The sequence below is a fragment of the Carassius auratus genome, unplaced genomic scaffold (assembly GCF_003368295.1).
Source record: "Carassius auratus strain Wakin unplaced genomic scaffold, ASM336829v1 scaf_tig00217022, whole genome shotgun sequence".
Lineage (NCBI taxonomy): Eukaryota > Metazoa > Chordata > Actinopteri > Cypriniformes > Cyprinidae > Carassius > Carassius auratus.
In genome coordinates, this window is record NW_020528855.1 from 33,797 (window position 1) to 59,226 (window position 25,430).

At 37.3% G+C, this 25,430-nt stretch overlaps 1 protein-coding gene across 8 annotated transcripts in view; it reads right to left on the reverse strand.

Moving 5' to 3' along the window:
• The window catches only part of LOC113099703 (stromal membrane-associated protein 1-like), an 82,125-nt gene that overhangs the window by 29,944 nt on the left and 26,751 nt on the right, over positions 1–25,430 (reverse strand). For 2 of the 8 annotated variants that reach the window (XM_026264633.1, XM_026264630.1), the window contains exons 5-6: positions 22,423–22,494; positions 20,948–21,025 (exon numbers count right to left, since the gene is read on the reverse strand). The exons of 1 other annotated variant lie outside the window; for it this stretch is intronic. In XM_026264633.1, coding sequence (XP_026120418.1) covers positions 20,948–21,025; positions 22,423–22,494 — 150 coding nt within the window. Of the gene's footprint in view, positions 1–20,947; positions 21,029–22,422; positions 22,495–25,430 lie in introns of all 8 variants that reach the window. 5 more of the 8 variants (XM_026264632.1, XM_026264629.1, XM_026264636.1 and 2 more) reach the window with 3 other exon arrangements.

Genomic DNA, 25,430 nt, shown 5'->3' on the forward strand with positions numbered 1-25,430 from the left:
TAAAGAACTCCACAAATCTTGAGAAATCTTAGCCCTCATTTCCTCAACCAAATGCCTAAAAGCTGTCACAGATCTAATTATGATTACCACATAGTGCCTTCATGCTTTCTTTACTTTGAAACCTCGCTAATATTCTGCCTCTGGCGGCAGGTTTAGAAACGAGGCTTCAAACCCACCAGTACAAAATGTTCTTTCTTGTGCTTCGGTTCCGGATCCAACACCTTATATGAACAGGGTGACTGTGTAAGTGGATGCAAGTGGATTTCATGAGAGCTCTTGTATGTTTAAAGATGCAAATTAATGTAACACAAATGTATCATACAAAAACATATTTTAGGTAGAGTATACTGAGCTGGCTCCCTTTATGCCAATACACGCCAGGAAACGGTCTTGGTTAGTTTATCGCTCTCCCGCTGCTCCAAATCCAGCCAATATTGATCAGGCTCCCTGCAGCACGGCTATCGATTGGCTGTTTTCAGGTGTGCATGTGCATGCAATTGCATGCGGTGTGAAACTAAACTAGGTCCCTGTAGGGTGACTGAGCAGATGGTGCGGGAGGGAGATATCTAGTTAAGGTGAGAAGTGTTGTTTGTCAGAGGACACTGCTCATTTAGGGCACCCTTCACTCTCTCGCTCTCTCATACACGTGGTTCTTGCTGCATTAGGGCTGCCAGTAATAGGGGCTGGAGGCAGATGTGTTGTTGAAAGGTGAAGGCAGAGACGAAGCTGGTGCTGGGGGAAAGAAGAGTTGATTTAACACTATATGGCCCTAGCAGCTAGTGGTTAATGGGTGCCACTAACAGCATTGTTCAGTCTCCTGTGCATCAAGACTGCCAATTTGATAGGTTAAAGAATAGTTAACCCAACAATGAAAATTCGGTAGTCACCCTCGTCATACTAAATCTGGATTGAATTTATTTATTTAATTTTTTTCAGTGGAACATGAATAAGACATTTTCAAAGTCAAAACAACACTGGACCCCACTGACTTCATGTGTATGGATAAAACCAACAAAGAGATGTTTTAAGATATATTTTGTGTTCCAAAGAAGAAAAAAAGCTGTACAAGTTTGGAACGACATGAGGGTGTGTAGATTAAGTAAAGATTTTTTTTTTGTTTATTATTATTGGGTGAACTATCCATTTAAGAACAAATGTCAATTCACGATCAGATACAGAATCAATATTTTAAACTAATCTATCCATTTCCTTGGAATTAAACTTTCCACCAAAATATTAGTTTTTATAGTAAAAATTACCATAATATGTGCAAAATCTTGTATTAGTGCTAGAGCCGATATTTCAGATAAAACCACCCGTAAAGCAAGTAAAATACAAATAAATGATGGTTGGTTGCTTTAGATACTGTTCAGAGAGTATAAGTATAAGTGGGTGGTTCTTGGCCTAAATAAACTGCAATATGGAGCACACAAGACTCACAAGCTCACAAACGCATGAACTCTCACAGAGTGGGCGCACAAAATGAGTTCTGAAACAGAAACTAAATATTCAATATAACAATAATGTGATTTTTCATGACTTTCAAGACCAGTACAATGTTCAAACAACAACAGCAGCCTTCATAGTCTAAAACAAATTAAGAAAAGGAAGACAGGTTTTTCACTGCCTCACATCAGTTGTGGTATGGCTGTGTACGGTTGTATCTTGAGTTCGGTGTTATCGTGTCTTCCTCTGATTTATGCTCCTGCAATATGCACTGCACGGCACGCACTGACAAGCTCTGATCTATACATTCACTGGCTTATACATAGTTTGTTGACTTATATGCTACACTTCTTTCTAAGTCACACTCTTGCCACAGCCTCACTGTGAATGGCTGGTATAACCTAGAGCCATTTAAAGGACACTGACAAAACTGAGATTTAAATAGGTATCTGTACCAAGTTTGTGCATCCATGTGACCTTAATGATTTCATCAGTCCGGAAAATATTTGCTTTCAAATTTTAAACATTTAAATCCAATTAAATCCTGTAAGCTAAGATGTAAAAAAAAAAAAAAAAAAAAAACATTGCCATATTTAAACATTGTATTTAATTGTTTTTACACAACTGACACAGTAACTGTACTAAGTTCTGAAAAGAACATGCACTCAACCCCAACTCCCAAACCTAGATCAAACCTACACCAAAGCCAGCCTTCGACACCCATGAATTAACAGAAACATGCAAAAAATAAAGAAATTATTCACTCTTTGACTCCGTTTATCTCACTAATGTAACATATGTGAATAAGATAAAACGTAAAGGTGTTACAGGGTTCTCTTGTGTTCAAGGGTTTCCTCTAAACCGCAAGTGATCCATGCCATTGTCTGAATATGTTGCCAAACCACAAAGCCACAGATGTCACTATACAGGTCTGAAACTGAGCACGTATGAGAGAGAATTTCTTTGTGTGTCTATGAAAAAACAGGGGTTTCATTGGTTTTCGAGACAATTGGTTTTGACTGCAGATATACTATTGGAAGAGAGCTGAATTGGATGATGACATCATTAATTCATCAAATAACTGACTGTGCTATATACGTAAATAAAGGTGACTTGACTTAAAGTGAAAAGAGGGACTTTGAGGGTTTAATTAAAGGTGTTATGTTACATGAATGCGTGTATGGCATATATATGCGTTCTTTGTGCTTTGACAATGGAGAAAAACCATCTGATCACAAGCAGCTCTTTCTCTGACAGCCCCGAGTGTGCTAACTTGCAGCACTACAGCAAATCACTGCATTTTCCACCTCCTGCAGGGTGACTGAAACGCACCCCCACCTCACTCCTCTGTCTTTCAGTTCTTTATTTCAATCTATATAAAATTCATCTCTCGGGTGCCTCTGTAAATCTTTCTTGTAATCTGTATATTGTCTGATGACATTTCTATCTCCTTTATATATTTAAAATAAAGACCTTCTCTCACTTTCTCCTCCCCTCCATTGGCTGTCCAAATCAGGGTTCATTATTCCACCTCCCATCAGGCATTCCAACGCTCTTCATTAACCGCAAACTGCTGATACAGTCCAGCATCTGATGCACGCCTCCATCACCACGGAAACTTCCCCTCCAACGGTGCACGCTAAATAGCGGAGGTCTCGTGCACACAAGCACGCTTGCATCTATATGAAATCTTCAGATGATACATCTGAGTGGGGAAATCAAACAACTCAGAGCTGTCTAGATCAAACACACACACTCCAAACTGAGAAGAACAACTGCTCATAAACAAACTTTGACAAACAATCAGTCATAAACACAGACTGCTGTTTAGAATCCTAGTCATCAGGATTGTTTTATAAGGTAGGCAGCACAATTATGCACAGTAAGATGACCTCAGAATACACATGCATCCTTCACAGAGAAGGCACTGAAGGCAAGCAGCTTTAAAGAGGGCAAATTACATAAGCATTGCAAATGACATTAACAACTAAATTAAAAATGATAGAGAAATGTGTTTTAAATGTGTTCATTTATTGAATGAGCACTGTGGGATGTCCGAACTGATTGCACTGTATTTTATGCATTCACTGCATTTTAAATATATGTTTTGTAATTTTAAATTGTACTGTAAATTGTACAATAGTAATATTTATTTTGGTTAATATTTATTTTGTCATAACAATAAACGGTTTAGTCATATTGTTACTGATTTAAGAAAAACATTTTACATTGCAATCAGAAAATCCTTATTTCAAACTGAATTAGGAAGTTTGATGAGAGATGGGGTTAGACTGATCATTAATTGTTTAAGGGTGTTAGGGCTCCTGGCCAGCGACGTCACCTGAAGTCATTTATTAAATATGCACAAATGAACTGTGTAGAATGAAAACACAACCATCAAAAAATGTATCTATATATATAAAGAAGTCTAGATTTCATGTTAACTTTGAAAGGCTGTGTGCGTGAAATCCCTCAGTGACAATTTTTTTATAAAACTATTGGTGAAGTCATAGATCCATAGTATCTTTTGTAGATATTTAATACTGCACATACACCAGAAACACACAAGAGCACTTTCTCTCTCTCTCTCTCTCTCTTACACACACACAGGCCTTTAGGCAAAGTGGAAAGTGAATCCTGAAATCCCCTTCCCTGCATGAGGGCCCCAATGAGACTATACAGCAGCCTTCACACACACACACACACACACTTTCTCCATTTCACACCACCCGTCAGCCTCCTTCCCTCCTTGCACCAGCACACCTTTTTCTTCTTTTATCTCCTCTTCCTCTCCTCCGTCTCCCCTTCCTTCATCCACACCTCACTCTCGTCTCCCTGGATACTTCCCTCTCTCTCTCACTTCATTTACTTTTGTTCTGTCTTTCTCTCTCCATCTCCATCTTTTCCAAACCTGATTTCTCTCTCCATCTCCCTAGTAACCTCTCCCTTCTCAATCTTTTCTGTATCCCCAAACCAGAAACCCATCTGTGTGTATAAGCACAGGCCCAAGGTCATTGTTAGCCTAGATTAGTCAGGAAGTGCAGGGAGGAACGGCCATTATCATGTGCCTGACTTTCTTATTATTTGGTGTCCTCAGGCTGAAGAGTGAATCAGCATGTACGGTTCCGACACAGACTATGAGTGGGAAATGAAGAGAGAGGAGAGAGACAAGGCGGTTTTAGACAATGACTCAACGTTTTGATGAGGCAACACAGGCGATAACAAACTCATGAAGAGAACATTAACATTTACTCTAGTTCTCTTTTCGGCTGCGATTTGTCTGTAGGCGGTCATTACAACAGCACGACTGAGAGTGTGATATTGCTTTTGTGCGACAGTTCAATAGATGTAATTAATATTAAAAGTAACCTTCATTTTAAACTAATTCGGTCAGGAAGTTTCTACAATTTGATTCTGCTATAAAAACAGTTTGAAAATAAACTTTTGTATGATTTAAGACGTAACATTTCAGAAGTGACAATCCATCTCACTTTATTTCAGCCTGGAAACTGTCAATTTCTAAGATAACATCCTGAACAATACTGTTGAATTTTGCAGGATTCTGTCAGAGCTGGGCCATCTCACTGTTTATGGTTTTCAGCATTTCATGCTAAGCCCCAAATTTCGATACAAGGTTTAAATACAATTCAACTTTTAAAAGAGTATTGTGTCAGTATCAGGCTTGTAGTTAAAAAATACTTAGTTACTATAAACATTTTATGGTGTACTCAATCGCAAAGGAAATGATACAATTTGAGTTTGGTCTTAAAATTAGGATACAAGTAAAAAAAAGTGGAAACCCCTAATAATAAGGTTCAATTTGTTGACATTGATAATACATTAGGTATCATGAACTAATGATCCAATCATTTTAAAGGGCACTATTATGCCCCTTTTTACAAGATGTAATATTGGCTTTTGGTGTCCCCAGAATGTCTGTAAAGTTTCAGCTAAAAATACCCCACAGATCATTTATTATAAAATGTGAAAATAAAATTTTTGGGTAGGGCTGTGACAGTTGCCATGACAACTGCGTCACCTCGGAGATCAGTTGCCAGCACGGTTGTCTACTTCCACCGGCGGTAGTGCACGTGATGTCACGCACTCTATAGCAAGCATAGTACGAAGTTTTGTCTACAAGTGTAATAATAGTCGCAAATTGTTTTATTTAGACTAAAAGTCTATGGTTATTAACAAAATACCTCCAACGCCATACACAGCGATTCCTTTAAATTTGCAGGTCTGAGTTCAGGAAATAAATTTTGCGTCGGGCGATGTAACTTGTTCCTTGTAGTATTTGGACACCAAATACTACATCGCCGATATGAAAACATCTCCATTCATGTCACCCATCCAAGTTTTAAAAATTCCCGTGATCGCAAACACCTGGCTGGTCAGGTTTGGTGAGGCTTTCTCCAAACTGGCCAAATACAAAAACGAGACAGGGTCAAATGAAAGACGGTAACAAGAAATGTAGCATTGATTCCTATTTCAAAGAGAGCGTGTGCAGACGAGGAGTTAATGAGCCGCATGCTTGGCCATGGAACAGTGAACCGTCTCTACACTGAATGCAACACCGCCGCGTCACTACAGGTTGAGTCGGTCTAGTGTCTACAGGACATCTGAACTTTGTGTCAGTACCTCATAAATAGGATGAAGCAGTTTGCTGTCGGGGATATGTCATGTCGTGCAGCATCCAGTGAAGCATCACTGATTATAATGAGTATTTTGTCACACTGCATAGCTCATCTCCATTAGACAGGGTGTTTTTAACTTTCTTATTTAGGCTACTTTCTTGTTTAACTCTATTATTTCTTTTATATTTATTTTAGTGATTTGTAGGCTGCGTATTCACTGACAAATGTTTTAAAAGAAACACAAGCTGATGAGTTAAATCCGGTGTGTTAAATGAGTGAGACAGTGCTGTGCTGATTACAGAGACGTGTATAAATATATATAAGGATCAGAACAACTATTTGTCCAAGATACATCTATTTAAAAATATGGAATTTGAAGGGGAAACAAAATGTAAATACTGAGAAAATCGCCTTTGAAGTTGTGCAAATTAATTCTTAGCATTGAAATTTACAAAATATCTTCATGGAACATGATCTTTACTTAATTTCCTTAAGATTTTTGACATAAAATAAAAATTTATAATTTTGATCAATACAAATACAAATTATTTATTTTTTTGGTTATTGTCAAAAAAAAAACACCCCAATGACTTAAGAATGGTTTTGTTGTCCAGGGTCACATTTAAATATATTAAATGGTTCCACCATTTTATGGCAGCTTTAATCGCCTTTTTGGTAACTCCATGACTTAATTGACCACAACATTGCATGCACGTAGTTTATTTTGCATTTGATATAAAAGGATACACACAAAGACAGGGCCACCACTGACGAATAATGCTACCTATCAGATTATGCTAACTTACACTTTCCACTATCGAATTATGCTACCATCTGTTTTAATAGGAGGTAGCAAAATCTGACAGGGTAGCACAAATCGTCAGTGCATGCAACTGAAGAGCACGCACAGGACCATTTCCAGGCTTGCTCGACTCGCACCTGGTGCTGAAGTGTTAATTGCGTAAAATATTTTTTATGCGTTAAACTGAAAAAAAATTAATCGCTTCGTTAACGTGCTAATATTGACATCACTAATATATGTTTCAACCGGTGGTTGTTTGCAGAGATGGGGACTCGAGTTTGAGACTCGGACTCGAGTGCGACTTAAGTCGCACAAACAGTGACTTCAGACTCGACTTGAGACTCGTCCTCGAAAGACTTCAGACTCGACTCGGACTCGAGCTCCGGGACTCGTGAACAATGTTAATTTTTAGTAAACGTCTGATGAGCTCGCTGTTAGAGTTGTGACGTTCGCGAACGAACCGATTCTTTTGAACGGCTCATAAACATGAACGATGGGAGCCGAGTCACGGCTGGAGGGGAGTCGTTCTTTCTGTCGCTCTTTTCTCCTATGCGTGTTTCAGAGCGCGTGTTTCATACAGATGCACACAAATGAGCTCCTCCGCGAGACAGAACAGTTATAGGGGGAGGGGCGCACCACCCTTTATAGCGTGATGATATTAGTTATTAGTTGTGCACGCATCCTTCACGTGAGTACTCCAGTGGAAAAAAACCTGCGTGCCTCTGTCATTGGGTAGGAGCGGAGCCATGACGTTTTGCACAGATATTCATTGCAGCCCACTTTGTTATTGTTCATTGACTTGAAGGGGCTGATGTCCTATTTGCAAAGTTTACAGTATGTAGACATTTCCATTTTATTTATTCTAATTTTATCTACTTTAAATATTTTTGGTTCTCTATCAAAATGTTCTTGTGTGATAACAATGTTCTTGTGTTGAAGTGTTTGCAGTAAAAGCTGTTTTGCACAGAAATTCATTGCAGCCGGCTTTGTTTTTGATGTTTATTTGTGAGTAGGTATTGTATGAATAACATAAGTCAGCGTAGCTTTGTTCATTCTTAAGCCAGACAAGAGGTGTGCAGCTATACAGCCAGGACAGACACAAGGCCATTACTGAATCCATAAATGCAAAATACAGATATTAACTTAAAAGTAAAGCATTCTTGGTGTTTTTGTCATGTTGCAATAGCCTGTTTACACTGATTATATACCAAAATCAAAGTTGATATTGTATGCTAATAGATAGAGTTGTCATAATAACATATTACATGCTTTGAATTCCTTATATATAGCTATGCAGTGTTCTAAGCAGCTTGGATGGGTCGCTGTACGTGATGCAACATTTATTATAACCAGAGACTTAATATAATAAAGAGACTTGAGACTTGACTTGGACTCTAGCTCAGAGACTTGAGACTTGACTTGGACTCTAGCTCAGAGACTTGAGACTTGACTTGGACTCGAGCTCAGAGACTTGTGAGCATCTCTGGTTGTTTGTCCATTACCACCGTAGAGGTAAAAATCTGCCACCGTCACAGCCCTATTTTTGGGGTGTGTCTAAAGAATAGCTGCTTTGGTGTCTATCACTTTAAATGCAAATAAGCTGCATATTTTCGACCTGTCTTCAAAAGAGGGTGTGGGCTGAACATCTCTGCTTTGCATACCTACAGCAAAAAAACAGCCAGTAGAAGTAACATGAGTGGGACCGAGATAACCGAGTAGTATGAAGCTGCAGACTCGGAGCCTGCTGCATCTACAGTCCCGCACCCAGAGTCCGAGTCTGCAGCTTCATAATATTGAGATAACTGGTGTTCAGCTGTACATATTTCAACTAGCGTCAGAAACAGATGAAGGAGAGACTCCAACAGAAGAAAAACCTATGAGAATGAACCAGGATGTCTCTGAATGGTTATTTAATACATTTAATATTAAAGTTCCTGTTCCTGTTCGTTTTTTTTTTTTGAACAGCTCTCATAACAAAATTAAATAACATTTAAAAAATATTCATTGTTTTTAATTGTAAGTAAATTTCAAAACATAGCCATTTCTTCTGTATTTTAGACTAAATTAATTGGTGAGCATAAGAGGCTTCTATCAAAACAAAACAAAAAAAATGATTACGCCAAACTTTTAGTGTACACAAAAAAGAGAGAGAACGAGCAAGAGAGAGAAATAAGATATGTATGACACTGGTTAGTGCCAGGCCTTGAGCTTTAAACATCTCATCTACATTAATTATGCATTTTACCTCACAAAGACTACAAAGGAAAAATATCACCTGCCGGGACTACACACACACACACACACACACACACACACACACAAACAAATGCCAACACGAAACACTCGTATCAATGAGATGCGTGTGTGTGTGTGTGTGTGAGAGTGTGTGTGTGTGTGTGTGTCTACATTAAGTACAGTGATCAGGGTTATACCTCTAAACAGAAAAGCAACCATTCAATTAAATGCACGCATAATGCTAACAGCCTGTTCTGCTCTATTAGCATGTAAATGTTACTGTGTCAAAGCCCCTGAACTCACTGAACTATGGGATATCAGTGCCACCCTAATACAACCCTAACTCCTATCAATATGGCATCATCCTTTGACATCTCAGCAAGGGGCTCCTGGGATGAGGTGATGAGTCATATTCTCTATTGAGTAACGCCTTGTCTTTTTCAAGGCAAGTCATCTTATAGGCGTCACAGACAAATCCACAGCTGTGTTAGGCAACCGTTTCCTATTCAAATGGAGCTTTTAAATCCTTAATTAAATGAGGTTTCTTAAAAAATCTGTAAAATATATGTTTTGATATTATGTCAAATCCTAAACCAATTCAGACAAAAAGAACTGACTAAATCACAGTTCATGACAAGGAAACTCGTTTTGCAAGTTTAACAAGCAGGAAAATAATTCAATAATTTGGCTGCTAACACTTTAGATTAGGGAACACATATTCACTATTAACTAAGAACAAATTTTAAATTTGCTGCTTATTAATAGTCACGTTTATGCATGGGGTATAATTAAGGGATCTAAAATATAGTCATATATAATAAGGAATCAATATGTGCTTTATCGATACTAATAAGCAGCAAAAATGCTAATAATATGCATGCTAATAAGCAACTAGTTACTAGTAAATAGTGTTCTCTAATCTAAAATGTTACCTAAATATTTGAACCTATACGGAAGGACAGATGTCCTTTCAATATTGTGTTGTACAACAGAAGAATTTGAGTCAGAAAGTTTTAAAACCACTGGGTTTGAGGCCCATTATGAAGCGGGGCTCTGAAAACTGCTTCAATCTCTAGTCTGGAAGGGCCTCCGACTCCACAGCAGCAGACTGAACATCTGGATGTGTTCTTATTCTACACGGAATCAAGTAAACCTGTGTGTTTGTTCAAGTAATATGGAAATTCTTCCCCTCCTAGTGCTCACAGTCCCCTGACAGCAGACTGTCACAAAAACAGCAGGGAGATGGAAAGATCTGAACAAGAAATGTGTGCACACGTACACTTGAAAGGACAAACACAGAGTGTGATTAATTTGTGAAGCTTTCCACGTTTACCCACACTTACTCCACCGTCTCACACAACATGATTCTCAGGTGAACAGATGGCTTCCCAATTCAAACAATACCTCCGACACAGCTCCCAGAGTCTACAACCACACATGCATGTGTACCAAACAAAAGCACAGTGCAGCACAGTGTTGTTTCTTTGATAACTTATTCACTTCTCAAATGGGCAGAACAACTGAAAACCTAAGCTTCATTTCCAAAGGGAAAAGAATGGAGGACGAGCGAGCGAGCGAGCAAGCAAGACAGGTGTTTGAAAGAAGTGAGCCTGTCTTTTCAACTCTCAATCAGCAACACAGAGCCAAAAAAAAACACACACAGGAACATGCTGCGGCACCACATGTGGATTCAAACACAGCGTACGAAGTTGTGTGGGTGCTAACTCCACAGAGAAAGTAGATGCTAGCCTAGCCTAACACTCATGTTCAGCTAGCAGTATTGGATGGTTTATTATACATCTATGAAACGTTTACAAAATTCTAGACATGATGGGGGGAAAAAAGAGTGAGGTGTGTAAATGCAGAGATAATTTGTGCAGTTACCTTGTCTGCCGGCCTTGAAAAGCACATGTGATAAAATGAGCTCGCGCTGATTGCATTCAGGGAGAGTCGTTGCAGATGAAAACAATTGTGGTGCGGCTGCCTTCATTAGCGCAGAGAGAGAGCTTTTCAGACTAATTCCACTTAAACCCTAATGAGCATCTCACTGAGTTTTAATGAGAGATGAACGGGCAGGAATCGTTACTCGGGCAGTGGCTGCCCTCTGGAAATGGTCTACTGGGGTCACTGGAAACACGTTCGCAATCTAGTAAACTCCAAGCTGCTATGGAGTATTAAAAAGGGGGAAAAAAACGGACAAGATAACTAGTAGCTGCTTTGTCCAGACCCCCAGGTTGCCAGAAATTCTGGGAAACTGCTGCTGGAAGAGAAGTAAATAAAATGTATTTTATAAATGTTTATTCTTCCCTAAAACACATTAAATACAAAAAGCGAAAAAGGAACTTGGATTTTCAGTAGTTAAAAATGTGCTGCAAACAACGTTAACCATTCTGGAACTTTCACCAGCATTAGCTACTGAATCAGACACAGTCTCTCTTTCCAAAACCTTGCCCTACAAAGATCCTGTTATACAACTGAGAGCACTGTAATTGAGATGGAGAGCAGCAGCACAGCATCCCTGTGACAAGCAATGGTAGAAAAAATGCTGTTCTCCCGTGACACTAATAACGGCTTATGAAGCTCAAGCTTGAATGATCCACTTCAGCTGAGATGATCTCAACTTCCTGCTCCCACTTATAAAACACCCAACACGACTGACAGGTGTAAAGAGTATTGGTGCAGATAAAAAAAAGAAATAAAAATAGTTATATAAACCTTAATATATAAACAGCACTTTAAATATAAGATCAAATTTGTATAATATATATATATATATATAAAAAGGACCTAAGCAAAATAAAGCATCTAAAATGCATTTAAAAATTGTATAAATAAATAAGTACCTGCTGTAGTAATAACAGTAAATTATGCATAATTACATGGAACTAATGTTAAGTTCTTTTCGGGGTTATCAGGAGAAAATGCCTCATAACGCGTATACGCGTGAATCGACTCCCGAGGGTTAAACTAAAACCCTAATCCTGACCCTGTTAATTTTTCATTACAATTAATCAGTACTTATATACTGTATATAATTAAACTAAAGTGTAACCAAAAAACATATTAAAACATTTATCACTTAAACCTACTGTATTAAGCACCTTAAAGGGTCAGTGAACAAGCTCACAACAGACACGGAAGAGAAGAAAATGCTGAATAAAGTCATAGTTTTTGCTATTTTTGGACCAAAATGTATTTTCGATGCTTCAACAAATTCTAACTGACCCTCTGATGTCACATGGACTACTTTGATGATGTTTTTCTTACCTTTCTGGACATGGACAGTATACTGTACACGCAGTTTCAATGGGGGGACTGAGAGTTAGGGTTGCCATTCATGCCATTTTCGGAGGACACGTCCTGGCCAGGATTTCTATACATCCAGGTTTTGGCTTTGGTTTCCTGTTTACATACTTAATGACGGTAATGATCACTTGACCAATAACCTGCAGACATTGTGCGTAAATCGACTAATCGTGGTGCGTGAGAAGGTGGGATTTACAGAGAACGGTCAAAACGATGCAAATAAGTGTACATTTTATTGTTGGACTGGAAAGCAGCACTGAGCAGACTGATCGGTTAATGACATCAAAGTAACGTGAAAGCGATTCAAAAGCACAAGAAGCCATTGGTCTGTGCAGTGCAAACAAAGCCAAAACGTGGATGTATAGAAATCCTGGCCAGGACGTGTCCTCCGAAAATGGCACGAATGGCCATCCTACTGAGAGCTCTCGGACTAAATCTAAAATATCTTAAACTGTGTTCCGAAGATAAACGGAGGTCTCACGGGTTTGGAACGACATGAGGGTGAGTTATTATTGACATAATTTAGATTTGTGTGTGAACTAACCCTTTAATAGAATCAAATGTAATTTGTAAATTCACAGATTTCTAACCATTCTCAATTCCTTACACTCCCTTCTACTTGCTTTTATATTTTGACTTTCCTTCCTGGGTTTTGTCTGGCTATGATGAAGGTAATTTTAGTGAAAGCGGAGTTGCGCTCAGGTGAGCAGTCTAACAGGATTGAGCATTTTCCTCTCTATCTTTCATTCCTTCCAACACCATCTGTCAGCACACTGCATATTTTTCCAAAGATTAGCCAGCTTTCCATTTCTTCTACTGCTCTAGAATCCCTTTAAAATGCATGTTCAGTGTATGCACATACAGCTTTAGAATTTATATGCATTCATATATTAAACACAAATGTCCACCACAAGCCAGTACATTTTGATTTGTACTTTCCCTACAGCAATGAAGACATGAACCTGTGAAGGAACGACCCCTTTGTCCCACAGCCAGACAGATTCACATCCATTCATTCATGAGCAGCAAGCCATAATAACAAGCCCCCATCAAACATTGATCATACATTAGCTCTATTCCAGAGAGTGTTATAGACCATCAGCTGTAGACTGCAGTCCAAAGGGACCATTATGTCAAAAAAATCATAAGAATAGTGCATAGCTGATTACATCTTCAAATTCTACTTTGCTTTCATATAATGACTATATTTGCCTTTTACATTTTCTAAGGAAAAAGGATATGAGCTGGTGCTGACTAGATTTTGTACATTTGCTGAGAAAAACGAGATATGAGTGGATTTGGGTCTCTACAATATTTCAGTCGTTAGATTTGACTCTGGTATATGGGCTTTTATCATCCATCAGACAAAATCTGATCACTTAGAAAACAATATCACACACCTCACCTCAACAAGCCCAATGTTGTAAGGTATCACTGATACAAACAGTACAGAGCCAGCTGTAAAAGTTGAATACTTTGAGTTAGGAGTTTGTTCGAATCTCAGTGATGCTTGTCTAGTGTCTGACAACACTAATAATACATAAAGACTTCCAGTCAGGGCTGAGGAGATCGAGTTGGTGAGGTGTCTCCGTGTTACTGGGGAAAAACAAAAAGAGTTTTCATTTTCTGAGGAACTAGAAGCAACAAGCACTAACTAGACTAGGGCTGCACAGTACGTGATACAAAAAATACTGTTGGAGAAAATCAATAAGATGATACTAGATATGAGCTTATCATTTTGTCAATTTTGGTATCTGACCAAGATTACAATGTGCTACTATTAAGCACAGTTTGGGATTTCATGCGAGGTAAAAATATATATATATATTTTTTTTAATAAAGCAGTGAAGCATAAGAATGTTTAAATGTTTTAATGGATTTAGTGAATTTGACATTATAAACTACTGAAACCGGTAATCTGCATTACTGTTCATAATTTCTGTCAGTAGGATTTGTATAATGTTTGGAAAAAAAGTCTCTTATGCTCACCAAGCCTGCACCTGATCAAAAATACAGTAAAAACAATAAATTAGTTTAGAATACAATTTAAAATAACTTTTCAATTTGAATATATTTTCAAATATAATTTACTTTTCTTTGATGTCCAAGCTGAATTTTCACCAGCCATTACTCCAGTTTTTAGTGACATCATACTTCAGAAATCATACTTACATGCTGATTTGGGGCTCAAGAAGCATTTGACACACAAACCTTTCTGAATGCTTTTATGCAGCTAAACAAACCATCATAACTATGGCAAAAGTTATTCACCTCTCTCTCACACACAGACAGGATGTTGTCTGGCGGCTTTTGTGTGCGGCAGAATCACAATAAATCACACCGTTGTGTCAGACATGAAGATAGACTGCCATTTCAATCAGCCTACACATTGATCTGAGATGAGCGCTGGTATCTGGTTTTTCCTTTTTCACGCTCCCTAAAACACACACACGGCTCTGGCAATCTCAACATGAGACTCACAGACTTTGAATCAGCAGAGGTCATGTGGGTCTCACAGTCTCACACACTCAACTGAGGAGGTTCAGGAGAGCCTCTGAATATCATTGTAAGATCCTTGCTTGGCTCTTTTTAACATAAGCCAGCAAGCGTCTTTGATGGCGAAGGAAATATGTATGGAGATTAACTCACAACAAATGAAGGCTGTCGAGGAGGAACATATGCATCAGATGCCACAAGGCAGGCATCCCCCCAGTTCCCCGCTGGAGCACTTAAAGAGACGCGCATAGAATCTCATTCAGACATTCAGAGATGACCAAATTAAGGACTGATAGATAGCTAGCTGGAAAAGATGTTTGCACTCAACATAGGAAAAGAGAAAAATCAGGGCAGGCAGACTCGTCTTACTCTTAAAGGTGCAGTGTGTCATTTCTGAACCACTAGGTGTACCACAATTTACAAAATTCCACAAATAAATGTTTTCAAGCAGGTTTCCCACAGAAATGGTAAAGCCAGAAGTTCATGTCGAAACATAGCTATGTTTTGATAAAAACATAATTTGCTAAATTAAAAGAAATGGCATAATTTATATTTTATTAAGAAATTATATATAACAATTTATTTAATATATAATTAATTTTTTACAGATAAAAACATATAAAATGCTGAATAATTTAAGTTTAACTTATACTCGTAAGCTTTCTATAACTTATTGTGGCTTTAGTACAATGATAATATAAAATCCAAAGAAACTAAAAAAAGGTTTTCATAAAATGAAATCAGTTTTTTTCAATATATATGTTTTTTACTGTTAAAAACTACTGCTTTTAATGTAAAACTTATTAAATATCATGGTTTCTGACTGGTCTTTACAGCAGAATGAAACTATGAGAAAAATATTAATTTTATTAACAATAAAACTTACACAGACATACACACACACACACATACATATACGTACACTGTATATATATATATAATATACATATATACATATACATATACATATACATATACATATACATATATATACATATACATATACATATACACACACACACACACACACACATACATATATATATATATATATATTGCATATATATACATAATACTCTGTTACTCTGTTAATAATATAACTTGTTAGCAACTTATTTTGGCTTTAGAACAATGACAAATAAATCAATGACAGAGACAACTTCTTATCCCTTTGCTGGGGAGATTTGGGGGTTTGGGGCATTAGAAAACCTCAGGCCTAAAATATCGATTTAGTATTGATGCAGCATGAGCCTTTGGTACCTCAGTTTGAACAAAAAGTTCAAATTGGTTTGTTACAGCAGACAGATGAACCATCCCCTACAGCCAAGTGAATGTAGTTTGTTCTTCATAAGTGCTCGTGTTTGTGTGTGGAGGTGCACACGTGAGTTGTCATGTATGGCCACAGGAACCAGCGCCAAAGGCATAAAAGTGCTGAACTGCCCTGTCAGGTTCTCTCGCTCCATTCCTTCATTCTTCACTCTTTTCTATTCGTCTCATCCCAGTCTCCCTAGGAGCAGCATGAGACTGCGCTAGAACAGAAGGTGCCCATGCAGTGCTAACTCTGTCTCCCTTAAAGCTTAGCCGTCTTCCAGGAGTCACAAAGACCATGAATATTCTTGAATATTCTCAAGTGGAGCAGAAACGGAGCGATTGCAGCTGGACTTCCAAAGGCCACTGCATTTTTCAATCTTCTCCACTGTGACCCACACTTCAAATTTCATACTATACAAGCACACATAGATGAGACAAAAATGGCAAGAGAATAGAACAGTGAACTATTGGGTTGTTAGCCAAAAATGAGTTGCATTATTAATCTCAATGTCAGTTCTCCATGTAATAGGGGCTCGCCCTCCTGCCAATAAAGCTCATCTGTTTTGGTTTTGACCCAAGTTGGAAGACTTTTGGAGGGAGATCATTGAGTAATATAAAATTATTTATGGTATTTCTGTTGATGCTGACCCCTCTGCTTTACTTTTAGCAGGGTTTTTATTTCTGTTAGAGTGGAAAAAGGCAAACCGTCCATTACACAATAGATGGATTAAAGAGGTCATGACTTTCTTTCCACTTCAAGATCAAATTTGCCATTCAAAATTAAAAACAGAAGTTTTACAAGACCTGGACATCCTTCGTAAGATATGTTTTTAAACTGAAGAGAAAATGCTTGCCATATTCATAATTGACTTTCAAAGGTTGTGCATCCAACCAAACTCAACAGTATTTTGGAACAGTTCATCTGTCATTGTAATATGGCTAATAATAACAAAATACCCTGCCCAATCTTTGTTCTGTGTGTTAGACTGGTGGGAAAAACACACTTCTGCTTATTGTGTTTACAAATAATATTTCTGTTTCTACAGTAGATTGAATAAGTCATATTCAAACCAATAATTTTTTGTTTGTTTGTTTTTATAAAAATACAAATGGGCACACCTGTGCACACATTCTATATTAAAGTGAACAGTTGCAACAAGTTACTTGACAAACAATAAAACGGCCTACAGTTAATGAAATAAACTATTACCTGATGGAAGTCAGGTATATTGTATATTATTATTAACTATATTGAATAGGTGCTGCTATTTTATTAAATCAATAAGATTGCAACAGTGCTACCCACTTTTTCCAGTGGCTTTGGTTCTTCAAGTATATATATATATATATATATATATATATATATATATATATATATATATATATATATAAACAAGACTAGACTCTGCACTTTTTTAGTACAAGACAGCTTTAATGAAGTAACCCATTAAGCACTGCAAATTACTAAAATATTACAACAATGGACAAGTAAAACTACTCATTAAAAAGATTTTGATTACAATCAACATATTTTCATGTGAGTCAGTGGATGAAATAAAGTTCTTCAGGTATGATTTGCTCAATGTTAATACAAGTTTTAAAACACAATTATTTAAAAGTAAGTTGTAATAATGCAAGCTCAACAAAAGCATCCAATAACAACCTTGCTCACCACAGGTTTGTCTTCAAAGGTCTATCATTAATTCAACTCCTCCATGGAGAAAATGAACGGGACACATACGAAACCCAACTGCTGAAATGTTGAATTATACAAATCATATTTCACACCCTTTTGGAAAACTTGCAACCTTAAATTCGTTCTTTAAAGCACCTCTAATATAAGTAATTTCATTATGAATATGCGCATACTACCATGATAGTTTCATTTTTAAGATGTCAAATTAAAAATGGCCTAAAAGTGTTAAAGCCACATCTTGAGATCCCATGAATTATCTTTCACACCGTTGTGCTACCTCTAGCTCCCTAAAACAAGTTCAACCTGAAACCAGCCTATTTAAGATAACCAGTAAACTAATCATTCAGGCAACCAATCAACAAGTTTGGCATTTTCATATGTTATATGATAGTGAGTTGCCAGTGTATATCCAATGTGAAATCCTGAAGCAAAGCTACTGTAGTTGAGAAGCATTGTGCAGGACAACAGAGCATGGAGAATAAGAAGCCATGCAGAGAGTAGGAAAATAACAGAAAACGCAAGACACCACTAAAGAAAAAGTGAAGAACTCTGCTCTCCATGAGTCCTTCTCGTCCTCTCGCCTGTCAATCAAATACCTCCATTGTGCTCTCTGACAGCTAGATGACAATAATACACAATCCCAATGGCCTCGCACTATCTCTTTTCTCTCGCACACACAACACACAGCAATTTCAAATTCCTTTTCTCTGCATTTGTTTTCTGCATTACAATCTCAGATGACCCCCTAACTGTGCTTCAGGGAAGGTGTGTGTGACTGTTTTGGGCGAAGGAAAGCAAGGTGCCTGAATTGAGCGGATTGTTCCACAAGTACAAATGTAAGATGCCTGTAAAAGTTTTGTGGACTAGACACGAAATTTTAATTATTGCTGCAGTGGCTATTTGAGCACATCTAAGTGTTTGCTTATTTGCTCGACATCTCTGCAGTACAGAGAGATGAAGTCAAGCCTGCAACATCTGTTACCCTATGTGCCCTCTTGCACGGAGAAACCCACTCGATACCTCTCAAAGCGCTAGAGATCAGGTAAATGGTCAAAATCATTGGTAAAATGCAGTGTGGCTGTTTCCTTGTGGACTATGATTGCGTTCAATACATGTTCAATATATTTGTTTCGTATACGTGGCTACATTACAGTTGGAATAATGCAAACTTCATTTCCGTATGGTGTAAATCGAATACAAGTTGTGATTGTTATTCTGAAACGGTTGTGTTATTCAGTAAGAAATAATGTCAAATCACCAATTTTACATACAGTTTTATAAAAGAAAGACCCCCCCCCCCAAATGAGACCATATGAGTAAAGAATTTATAAATAAATGCTATTCTTTTGACGTTTACATTTAAATTATCCTGAAAAAATTTAACCACAATGTTTTCACAGAAATATTAATTAGTAATATTAATAAATAATACTTTTTATTAATATATAACAGTTTTCAACACTGATAATAAGAAATTATTCTTGAGTAGCTTCGACCTCAAATCAATAATTTACATTTTAGAATAAATTAAAAGGAAAAAAACTGTTATTTTAAATAACTAATTTTTTGTTTACAATATTACTGTTTTTAATGCATTTTGATCAAATAAATGCAGCCTTGGTAAGTATAGGAGTCTTCTTTCAAAACCATGGAACTAACTTGACCAACCTCAACCAACCTCAAAAAAACTACCTCAAAACTATATGCAGATGTTTACTTCTTACTCTTAAAATCTGTCAACAGAATAAAATATTGATTAATCCCATGATTTTTGAAAACAGAATGAAACTATAATAATCTCAAAACTAGTGGTTGAACGATATTTCGCCAAGGCCGCTATAAAAATGGCAAATATCGGCAGATAAGTTTTTCTGTTTGGTTGATGTGTTCAAGGCAGGACTTTTATTTTGACGGCGCTGAGAATGGCAGCGCCTGAGCACACAGTGCAAACATTCTCCCTCGTTTACTGTCTTTGTTAACAGTTGTGTCTAACACCGACAGAAGTCTGTCTAATAATCAGATAGAATGGTTAAAGGAATTAACATATACATAAAGAATTATAACGATTGCTTTTATGTTATTAGTAATAGAAAAGCAAACATTATAATACTTTATTGTTTGCCGTCAGCATTAAACAAATGATATAATTTAAAAAAATCTTTGAATGACTCATGATGATTTTATTTCACAAACTTTTTAATCCAGCTGTGAGATCTTATGAAAGTTGTTTTATCCAGCATGATCACGTGCTCTCTGTGTAACAGTCCGTCCGTGAGAATTAAATGTTTTAAACTCGTGATTTCAAATTATGCTGTGCTTAATGCATTTGCCCACTGTTATATTCATGACATTTTCTCTGTGTGCTGTATGTAAAATGAGTGTTACCCTTGCTATATTTGAAAAACAGTCCAAAAAAAAAAAAAAACTATATTGGTCGACCTTAACTCAAAACCCATGATCTACAGTTTCAATGTAACAAAATAACAGATTTTTTCCAACTCAAATCAGATTTTAGCCACAATGAAAATGTGCAAAGTGAATTAGAAATCTGAATTATGTAATTGTAATGTGTCAATGTGATTTCAGCAAAGAAAACACAAGAAACAGTTTCTCAACTGACATTCTCACCACAGTCAATACACATCTCCAACAAGGTTTTTAACTAAAACGAAATTAGAGATGTAATGACCTAACTTCCTGCAAAGAGACATATGAATATGCAAGAAAATTAAACTTGTGTGCTCAGTGTGTTTGATTTCACAGGGAAGACAGGAGTATGATCTTCCTTCTGGTCACTGAACACCGGCTTGTTTGATTCTCAAAATCTCAGATGTGTTAAAAACATACAAACTCCAAATCAAGAAAAATACAGCAAAAATATTTGTAAAGCATTTCCCTCATGGTCCAACATCAAGCACCTGCATTCCAGACATAATGTCTTCAACAAATTCATAAACACAGCTCTCATTTAAAAGAGTAATGGCTTCAGCCGGTTTGGTCAGTAATGAGGTTGATTACCTTCTCAAAACCTGCTGGCTTGTTCCCTTTATCTGTATCCCTTTCCCTCTTCTTCTCCTCCTTTTTCTTCTCTCTCTCCTTCTGTGTCAGAATGAGGAAAAGAAAATGTGAAAAACCACATTAAAGAGTTTGCACACACAAGACACACACATCACACATACACAAAAAAGAAATTGAAGAAGAAAAAAAAAAAAGGTGGAGTCCGCTACAAGTCTGAGGTGTATTTAGGACACAAGACACTTATAATTTTGTCTCGAGACCTGCACTCTGATAGCTTAAATATAGCTACCACAAATAAACACATATATATCAAACAGTCCCTAAATCACCACACGTTGTTTGAGAGGTTTTCAAGAAAAATCACAAACTTCAGCTTGTTCAGCTGTCAGACACGACTGGAACTTCAAACGGGACTGGCTTCTATGGTCAGATGAAACTAGAAAAAGCTTTTTGGCTGCAAACCCACTCTCCTTTTCTCTCACTGCGCATCAATTGCTACTGCAAAAAACGCTGAGCGAGAGGTCAGTTCAGGTGTGGGAGCGAGGGATCAGAGTGGGTTTTCTGCAGTCGTGGTGGTGTGTTTGACTAGCACTATGATTACCAGCAGACGGAACAAATGGAGAACAGGCCTGGAGGAGAGGTGCGGATTGGCCGTTTGGAGCTCTTTATGGGCACATTGATTATTCTATTTCCCCTCTGCATGTGGACAGAGCTGTGCTATCGATCCTTTCCACAGCAGAGCACAGAGGCAACAGACTCTACACATCCATTTAAACACATCCACAGCACTTTCAACAATGAATGTGAAGCCGTCAGGGCGATTTCTATAGGTTCTCTCGCCTTGCTCTTTGTTTGGTTTAAATCAACATTCTTATAGGCCGTTTAATAATCTGTTGCCAAAACTGTCAATAGTCAGTCAGTTCTGATTGGTGCAATTACAGCCACTTTACACACTTCATTTTACATAGATTAGGTCTGTCCCAATTTGCATACTACTTTGTAAGTGATGTTAAAAAAAGTGCATTTGTTATATGTAGTTAGACAGTACTGTGATAAACTACCACTTCATAAAATTGCAACTTGTTAGTGCATAATAGAGGGGTGAACCTTTTTTTTCCAGCTTAAAGCTAAATAGTAAAGTACACTAGCATTTCGATAGCTTCAGCCAGTGACTAAAGACCAGAATACCAATTTTGATTGCATTAAGTCTTAAAAATGTGTTATTTCTTCATATTTCGTTTTTTTTTTAATGGATACATAGGCTACTTCAGAATGTAGCAGCAAGCCGGTACGCAATTTGGCATATTTTTAACACAGTATCTTTTGAAATGCAATCATTCTAAACTAGCATACCATTTAGGAAGGAAAGTATGCAAATTGGGATGCATCCTCGAGAATGCAGAGCACAAGCACAGCACCACAATCAGTGAACCGCACAGATGAGCACGGCACAGAGAAGCACAGCGCTACAGTACCTCCAGTTTGCTTTTCTCAGCTGCTTGCGAAGATGGAGATGATACTGAAGGCAAAGCAGCATCAGAGGACTTCTGCAGGGGCAGAGGAGAGAGAGAGGACGAGAGGCAGTAAGCAATTGAAATAGAATGAGAGAGAAGAGATAAAAGTAGAGGAAAAAGAGTGGAAGAAGAGAAATCAGAATTAATAGGCTGCAGCGATCACTATAGAGTGACTAATTATTAAGCCTGTGGGAAACTGGGAAAAGCAACATTTATATTACCGATACATTCACACACATCTGGAAACTGCAAAAACAACCTTATTCATCAGTATTACTGCCAATTTTTAAGCAAAAAATATAAAACATTGTTAGAACAAATTCACATGTGAAGCAAAATCAGTTTAGATATTAAGACACGTCTTCAGACAATATATATATATTGAGAATGAAGTTTGTTTGTTAGCCCATTAAGCATTATTTTCTCCTGTAAACCTCAGTAAAATGTATGATTAAAAAGCTAAACATGTTCTTGCCAGAGGAGTTATGTTTGGAAATAACTAGTTTTACTTCTCAAGTGAATATATCCTGTTATAAGGATGCTTAAATATTTTAACAGGGAAACAAGACAATAATTAGTTCCAAAAACATACAAATCTGGAAGAAGGGCCATGTAACTTGGTGTAGTTGCTCTTATCAGCAGTCAAATCTTTCACCAAGGACACATTTGGTGGGTAAAAATAGCCCAGACTTTTCCAGATGTTCCAGAAGACTCCACAAATGTAAGAAGTGAGACCATCTGCCTAATCTGTACTCCGAGTTTGTCAATCTCCATAGCCAAGGCTGCCTCAAATCAACAGAATTAGCTTAAAGGTGTAGACACTGCAAATAACAGCATCAATCAGATGGCGATGTTTGAAAAGCTTGCCCGTACAATATATGTTCACATATGCGTATATAAAAGCTCAGCAAAGTTCAATAATATCGATTCCTATTTTCAGTTCAAAACACCTTAAGTGGTTCAATTACTGCTTGCATAAAAGACTGCACAAAGGTTATAAAAAAACACTTTTTTATTTTGAAAAGCTATTGTTATTTGAACAGGGATATGAAACATTCAAAATCCCATATTGCTGCTGTTTAGTTATCAAAGCAAAAAAGAACAAAAAGGCCTAGCAGCTGATGTTCAACAAGGTGTGTGAGAACTGCAAGCTAACCAGTGATGCCTTTTGACTCATAATTAAGTCTTGTTTTGAGTCCACTTTAGTGTTATATCGATTGCAACAGTGGCTTCAGAGTGCAATCCTGAAGACAGAATGCTGAAGACAAAGGCTGAAAATACAGTTCCTCTCTAATCGGGCTCTTCCTTCTAATTACACCTCATATGATTAATGTGTTCTGTGAAATACCAAAATAACACTCTATTGGTTAAGGAAAAAACGTCATATGTGCTCTCAGCATGAATATTATTGGCTCTGGGCCAGATAAACGGCTCGCCTCATTCTCAGAGTCCCACAAAGCCTCTTTCTCTTTGGGCAGGAGAGAGAGGAAGAAAGGTCATTGATGTGTCAGGGCCAAGTTTCTTACTCCATTTCTGCATCATCACATAAGTGACAGCACAAACCCTATCATACAGAGAGAGAGAGAGAGAGAGAGAGAGAGAGAGAGAAAACAACTGACGGACAGAGAGAAAGGATGAAGGTGAAGTGGAACATATGGAGGAATAGAGAAAAAAGCAGCATGGGTAAGTTAGTAAAAGGAATAGACAGGGTTAAGCTCAAATAACAGCATTTTGTTGCATAATGTTGATTACAAAGATTTAATTTGACTTGACCATGTCACTGGTACTTTCTTGTCTATGTTCGAATTGTTTTATATGTAAAGATTATTTATGAGAAATCGTTTAAATAAAACATAAAAAAAATGTAATGCCAGAATTTACAGTTACAATGAACTATTAAGTCAACCAAAGCATTAATCACCTACTCAAGAAAATAAGTGACCGGTTTAGCTGTCAAAAAAATAATTGTTAGATTTTTGACTAGATAAAAAAAATAAAAATACTGATAGATTAGAAATAGAAACAGCTAACAGACAGGGAGTACTGATTTCATGAGGTCTTTCAAATGTGTTATTACTTCACTTTTAGGTTTTGTAGTTTTATTTCCTCTCTGTCTGTTTGTTTTTAAAAAATATAGTAGAGATAATACAAACATAATATAATTTGAAGTGCATTTATTCTCATAATTCTCTATTCTATCCTGGGTTACAGTGAGGCACTGACACTGAATGGGGAAAATCCTTAAATGTTCAAATTGTCCATTTTTCAAGCATAGTCACATGATGTAGAGTTGGGCGATGTCTACCAAACTGTCCACCGTGAAACATCACGATGGACGATGACATCGGGGGGCTCGCTAGATGGCCATCTGCCAAAACATTCAAAACAATTATATCATTACAAACCTAACATTCTCATTTTCCATTAGATATTTTCATTTTCATCTTGATTTTTCCATGCTATGTAGCAGCTGACTACTAAAGGCCCGGGTATACTTCACGTTCTACATTCAGTTCATGGCAAACATGATATCGGCTCAACATTGTGATGTTTGTCAGCCACTGGCGATGGACGATGCCAAACCCTAACATGATGTTAACATAATGACGATGTCATGCCATAATTCCTAGAACATATACAGCTTTACATATCAATTATACAGCTTTACATATCAAATAATACACGCTTAATAGAAAAATCCATGCTTTAATAAAACAAGAAGCTTCCAGAACTTCCATTGTAGGTGCCTAACAGTAACATTGTTTTTTTATTTTTCTGGTATTCAACACAAGTCACAAATGCTGTCAGTTGAGCTTAATTTATATTAAACCCAGAATATTCCTTTGGAGCAGGTGACAGTGGAGAGAGAGTTTTCAGGAAGAGGAACGGACAAGAAGACAGATTACTATCCTTTTTTTTCCAGTGTGGAAGTAGTGCTGTCCGCAGCACGTGCCCACAGAGCTCAAGCT